Source organism: Brassica napus, chromosome C3 (assembly GCF_020379485.1).
Source record: "Brassica napus cultivar Da-Ae chromosome C3, Da-Ae, whole genome shotgun sequence".
Classification (NCBI taxonomy): Eukaryota; Viridiplantae; Streptophyta; class Magnoliopsida; order Brassicales; family Brassicaceae; genus Brassica; species Brassica napus.
In genome coordinates, this window is record NC_063446.1 from 1614848 (window position 1) to 1621396 (window position 6549).

The following is a 6549-nucleotide window of genomic DNA, read 5'->3' on the forward strand; positions in this document are numbered from 1 at the left end:
GATAATACCAACTTTAATTAGCGTTATAATTTATCTAAACACAACTCTTCAAGCCATTTAGATAATACCAACTTTAATTAGCGTTATATTTTATCTAAACACAACTCTTCAAGCCATTTGGATAAATATAAATCTCTTGACGGTGATTAAAAGGAACTAGACGGATGATTTAGACGCTGTCTAAATTGAGTTCTAGAAAAATCGTTTTTAAATAATTGTTTCGCTTATGAATGATTTACCATCTATGTCGATTTCTTTAGAACATTGATCTGAACTATTTAAGAGTCAAAAACACTATTTTTCTCTTTTTTATGATTTGATCTAATGTGATATTTAGACGATAGAAACACAAAAAAAAAAAACAGTAAGGATAAATTCGAACTTCGGTTTTATTTCAAGTCCTATATAGAAAACTCCCTCTCAAAGTCAAAACTATAAATTAAAAAAAAAAAAGAACAATCTAAAACGTTATAAAAAGTTCGATGACATGTCTTTAAACTCTTTATAGAAACCGACCCTGACACTTCTCCTCTCCCTCCTCCTACCTCATGGTCCTTCTTAATCATATCACATCATATACCGATAACTTACCGGCGACCACCACCGGCAGGCTTTCTAGCCGGAGCAACGTCCTCATCATCTGATTCGACGTCACCGTACTGCCATATCCCAGTCCTAGACTTGCGAGCTTCCTCTTGGAACTTCTCCAAAGCATCAAGAGCAGCTTTTTTGTCCTTGTGCTCAAACCTCCTACGTTTCTCCATCCTCGCTATTCCTCCCTGTGTTCATCATCATCATCATCCATCAATCATCATAAACACCGATTCTTGAAACATGTTTTGTAGAGACAAGGTGAGAGAAAGAGAAGAAACCAACCTGAAGCATTGCAGCGTTTACAGAGACCTCATCGTCGACAGCAATGAGAGTGACAACAAGTTCAGTTCCAGTTCCTTGTCCTTTCACTTTGCCTCCAGATGCGTCTCTTTCTTCAATAACTGCTTTGAACTCTTTACCACTTCCCAACGTTATTGTATGCAAATACTCTCCAGCTTCAGGACCAAAGTCTTCTTCCAAGCTTGGTACCTTAATGTAAGCAAGCCTGCAGAGCTGAGCTAGCCCTGGTGCTGAGGAGACAGAAGGATCAACTGGTCGGATTGCGCTGTAAGGGACCACCTCTTGGTTTCCATAATCGATGTAGAACACTTCAAACTTCTCATCTGGAGACTCAACAGCTGCTCGTGGCGCACTCACAATCTGAAAAAAAAAACGATTTATTAAAGATTTCAATATATATTAAAGATTTATTAAAGATTTCAATATATATATATATATATATATATATATATATATTTTAATAAATTTCTATGTAATTTTCTTAAGAAAATTTGGGGCCCGAGGGCAATGTTTCATTTGGCTTGACTGAAGACCGGCCTGGAAGAAAACAAAATCACAGAAACTAAGAAAGTGGATTGGTGTTACCATTGCACGGTTCCAGGAGTTGTCAAGGCTAAACTGTGCGAGGACAATGTCACCTCTCTTAGGGTTGAAGGAACCAATGATTGGAGCATCTTTAAGACTCAAAGATGCAAGCTGCTTCTGAATAGAAGCTACTCTCTGATCTCCAACCGTTTGAACATAGAACCGACCACCTCCAAGTACTTCTGTAACAGCAACCTTTAAAGTCTCCTTTTGTCTGGTCTCAACGGTTGTACTTCCGTTTGAGACTTCTTGTCCTTCAACATAGTTCTCCCAAATCTGTAAAAAGATTAAAAAACAGTATAGCAAAGATGATTTTTTTTTTTTTACTAAAAAGACATGTGTTAGCTTTGTCACCTTCAGTTTCTGATTCTTAGCACATCTCTCTGCCTGTTCAAGAATATGTGCTTCAACAATCCTGTCTGCACCAAAGCTAGTGTGCATTTTCGCTAAGCCAGCTTCAAGAAGAACAGTGGCCACATTTGTCCTGGACTCCCACATTGATCCCAAGAAAGTACCGGTTCTATCCACCGTCTCAACTTCAATCTATGTAGTTTATAACATAATATTATCAACAAACCATATAGAACAAGAGGAAACTGAATAAAATATATTAGAGGGAGGAAAAGACTTTGAGCTTGAATAAAATATATAGTTTTAAAAAACATATAGAACAAGAGGAACTGAATAAAATATATTAGAGGTAGGAAAAGACTTTGAGCTTGAATAAAATATATTAGAAAAAAAACAAATATAGAACAAGAGGAAACTGAGATGTAAGTTTAGTCTTTTTTTTTTTTTTGATGGAAGTTTAGTCTTATTACCTCAACATCTCTTTGCATGATTCTACGTCTCATTACAGAGATAGCTTCATCTGAAAAAGGCTCTCCACGACCAGGACATCTAACACCAGAGAACGCAAAGGCAATGCTACACGTTAGCTTCGGAATATAAAGCTTACACCTATGTCCGCTTAGTACATATTCCACAACAGCTGGTATCCTCCTGATTCTTTGCAGCGATGGCAAGAAATCTTTAGCTTTCTTAGCTGCGGCCACGGTTAGGTCTGTGATGTGCATGACAGGAGACTCTTTAGCAGAATGGATTCCTTTCTTTCCAGAGAGAGCACGAGACTCAGCAGCGAGAAGAGCATCATAATGGTTTGATCTCTCTTCAAAATCTCGGTGTCTAACCACATTTCCAAAACCACGAGATAGAAGAAGCTCAGCGATGTTCACTCCAGCTGGCTGGCTGCCAGAGATGGCTGATGCAGCCACTTCCTGGGTATCGCCTTTTGCAGGAGATGGAATGAACACTGATCCAAAATCCATTATCCTATCACCAGCACCTGTTGGGGCAGCACCTTCTGCTGGTGTGACTTTCCTTGAGTATTCCATTTGAACAATAACCTTTACCAAGAGAGAAAAAAAAACATCAAATATTGTTCATGTGTGGACACAAATGCAATGACGAGAGTAGTACGTAATACTCTCTCGGTTTTATTTTAACTGTCGTTTTAGATTTGTGCACAAAGATTAAAAAAATATTTAATTTTGTATATTATATATCTAAATTGGAACAAAGGGAGGGAATACCTGTTTGCCAATAAGCCTCTGTCTCAAGAACTCTCTTGCTTCACGAGCATAAGGAGCTGGCTTCTCTTCTCTACGAGGGTTACCCATTTTAGGACATCTGATGCTCGAAAGATTAACCCTTCTCTCTGCTGCTGGGCTCCCATATGGGATAGCATCATCAGCAACTACAATACAGTCCCCACTCACCACCTCCACTACCTAAAGAGAGATTAAACCAATGACTTAGACAAGCAGAAGACAAAGACAAAGACAAGACAGTATTTCAACAGGGATTTATGTTTACCTTTCCGGTAAAGTTCTGGTCATGAAGTGCCTTAGAGTTTGTAGCTGGTGGAACATAGTTAGCCCACATTTTCACCTTATCTTTTTTGCATTTCAGCTCAGCAGCTTTCAGCTTTCTCTTGGCTTCCTCCTCCATCATGTTTGCACTCCATTCAACATATTTAGCAAGACCCTTAAAATTAAATAACAATCAAAGTCATTAACTTTGTTTAAGAGTAGTTTTTACAACTAGTATAAGCACATACATTTTCAACGAGCTCTAGCCCCAAGTCTTTAACTGTTTCCCCATCAGAATAATGAACTGAACCAATCAGATTGTTGAACTTGTCAACGCCTTCAAGAACAATCTGAACCTGTCGAATCCAGCTTCAAGATTAAGATAGTCCAAAATGCCAAAATAAAGATAAAACATGATAAAAAAAAACCTTACATCTCTGCTAAGAACACGGTACTCAGTGAAGTACTTGGCTTCAGCTGCAAAAGGATCAGCAGAAACCTCCACAGACGATGCAGCAGCAGAGGCAGCAAGTCTCTGAGCTGACGTCAGAGGACCTTTAGACTCACCAGAAGAAGCATCTCCATTAGACTCATCTGGAACCGTCTCAACAACGTTCCCATTTGTGTTTCTTCTCCCCATTGATGGAGACTACAATTGAAAAAAAAAATGTCTATAACTTTGTTGCATCTTTAAATGTTTTAAAATGTGAAACAGAGAAGCAAGTTTAATTAATTCACCTGGATTCCAGCAACGAACACTTGCACAAACTGGAACTCTGGAAGAAGATAAACACGGATGCTGCTTCCATCGCGCACTTGCTCAACAATGCCTTCCATGGGCTTGCCTTTGTTGGCAGCTAACAGCCCCATGGCGTCAAAGCCTGCAGAGTCTCCAATGGCAGAAGGAGGAAGGTCTCTGATAGATGCCTCAGCGGCACCAGGAACCTGATTCACCATCAAATCTAATAATAAACTATATGCTTTTGGAGAATATAAAGTTAAGGAGGAGGAAGACCAACCTTGCTCCAGCAACCAAATCCTTCTTGGTTAGCCTGCTCTTGAAGCTGTAGCAGCTCTTTAATGAAAGGACTAACCTTACCCTGATTCTGCTGACCTGGCTCCCTAACCTGTCCATAGTACAAGCATTAATAACAACCATAACTCAATCAATATTGCAATATAGTGGTTATTATAATCAATATATTGAGATATAATGGTTACTATAATCAATATTGAAATATAATGGTTATTATAATCACCTTTGCCCAACCATTTTGAACAACAAGCTTTGCAAGATTCTGGGTTCCTAGAAAAACAGATCCAAATTCTCTTCCAATGGCTTCAACTTTGTAATCCACACTGAAAGCAATTTCCTGTTCCAATAACAAAAAAAAGAAAAGAAAAGAAGCACTGGTATAACTTTGTAATCCACACTTAAGATCAAATAATACTATTCAACCACAATAATCACTGTTATAATTAGTTAACAAAGGATTTAGACTTTGGTACCTTTCCAATGCAAAGTTTCCTCAGAAACTCCTTGCTTTCCCATGCAAAAGGCTCATCCTTACCTCCCCTGCGAGCCTAAACATAGAAAAAAATTCCAACAATAAGATAATTAATTCAAGTAAAAAAAAATGGTTGTGAAGAAAGCTTTTGTGTCAAATACCCATTTCTGATCATTGTAATCTTAATTTGAACAAATTTTTTAAAATAAAAAATAATAATGATTTAGAATAAAGAGTAAGCTCACCATCTTAGGTGCCATGAGAGAAGAGAGAGTGATAGTCTTTTCCGGTGGAGCTCCAGGTCTGTTGTGGACCAAAGCAGTGAGCACTAAACAGTCTCCGGAGGTAACAGCCTTCACTCTTCCTTTGAGCCATTGGATCTCAGTCGCTGACGCCATCTTCACTGGCTTGAGACCTGCACCAACCACAATAAATACCCTTTTAACAAAAAAAAAACATTCATAATAATAATAATTCGATGCTGCTGCTTTCAAAAATGTCCATTGGTAACTACTATATGATCAGATCATTGAAAAAGAGCTACATGCATCGATTAAAAAAATGTTTATAAAAATTATCCCACGATGAATCACAAAAATGCACATTGGTTTCGATCTACACTATAGAGTTGGTTCGATCGAGTCAATTAAACCGAACATAACAGAACAAAAACGTTTTTTATACAACCAGACGATAAGCAATAACGCACGATCATAACACATGAAAACAAATCAGATCGGAACTAATCAAGAACGATCAATTGAGTCAACAAACATATAGATCTACAATGACTTCTTCGATGGTTTCAACGAACGTACCTTAATTAACCAAATGAGACAAAGAAAACAAACTAGATCCGGAGATCCTTCTCTGGTTCGATCTGTGACAGAACACAAAATGAGAAGAAGCTCTGAGTTTCGGACACAAAAAGTTTTAACGGCGGATCTCGAGATAAGAGGTGAGAGAGACACAGGGGAATTGTGCAGGAGGAGGTTAAAAAGATATATAAACAGAGTTACAAAGCAGAGGGGGGGAGGTAATAAGCAATTGTCTGTTTTACCCTCGATGTTTGGGATATATTACGGGGATATGCCATTGTGAAAAGCTGAAAAGAGTTGGGTTTAAGGATCGTACCGAGGAAAGTGAAAATCACATTGTCTGGATTCACTTTCGAGTTTAACTACTACAGATCTGCCCTAAAAAAGCCTATTTTACCCGATTTTGCATACCTAGTCCTTTTTATTATTTTCATTTGGTATTTAGACATTATATACTCTTTTGTTCAATATACCACCAGATTTAGATTGAAAAAACAGCTTCTCGACGCAATAAAAGAGAGAGCTATTTTCGGAATGACTGATCGTATAGCAATAAATAGATAATTATGAAAAAGTCACATGTCTATCCTATGCTTTAACGTACTCACCTACTCTGACAAGTACAGATTTGTAGAAAATAAATTAAAGTTCATAGTAAAGATATTAGAAACGTTTCCCCTTGTTTTTATTTTAAAATGATGTTAATAGCTTTTATGTTTTAAAATAAATATTATAAAGCTTGGCTTGATTATTATCAACGGTGATTGAGTGAAATACTTAAAACTGATGTTTCTTTTGTGCTTAATGTTTATTATGATTTCCGAATATTTCCATTAATGATTTGGAGTTTATCCTTCTATCGTCAACTGTCAC

At 37.5% G+C, this 6549-nt stretch overlaps 1 protein-coding gene across 1 annotated transcript; it reads right to left on the bottom strand.

The window, feature by feature from the left end:
- Nucleotides 1-355: 355 nt before the first annotated feature.
- On the bottom strand, nucleotides 356-5890 carry LOC106383395 (ribonuclease TUDOR 1). The gene is made up of 15 exons (XM_048751839.1): nucleotides 5677-5890; nucleotides 5104-5273; nucleotides 4860-4934; nucleotides 4610-4723; nucleotides 4370-4477; nucleotides 4089-4295; nucleotides 3784-3999; nucleotides 3599-3706; nucleotides 3355-3525; nucleotides 3072-3269; nucleotides 2301-2885; nucleotides 1834-2022; nucleotides 1480-1755; nucleotides 877-1254; nucleotides 356-779 (listed from the first exon to the last, which is right to left on the bottom strand). The coding sequence occupies exons 2-15, from the start codon at nucleotides 5254-5256 to the stop codon at nucleotides 588-590; spliced, it is 2970 nt and encodes a 989-aa protein (XP_048607796.1). The 5' UTR covers nucleotides 5257-5273; nucleotides 5677-5890; the 3' UTR covers nucleotides 356-587.
- Nucleotides 5891-6549: the final 659 nt, after the last annotated feature.

Bases quoted from the DNA above. Each gene is read 5' to 3' on its own strand.
- LOC106383395 (XM_048751839.1), bottom strand. From the start codon at position 5,256: ATGGCGTCAGCGACTGAGATCCAATGGCTCAAAGGAAGAGTGAAGGCT. The intron at 4,296-4,369 runs GTTGGTCTTCCT...ATGGTGAATCAG, and splicing joins GATTTGGTTGCTGGAGCAAG to GTTCCTGGTGCCGCTGAGGC. The intron at 3,707-3,783 runs GTAAGGTTTTTT...TGGATTCGACAG, and splicing joins ACCGTGTTCTTAGCAGAGAT to GTTCAGATTGTTCTTGAAGG.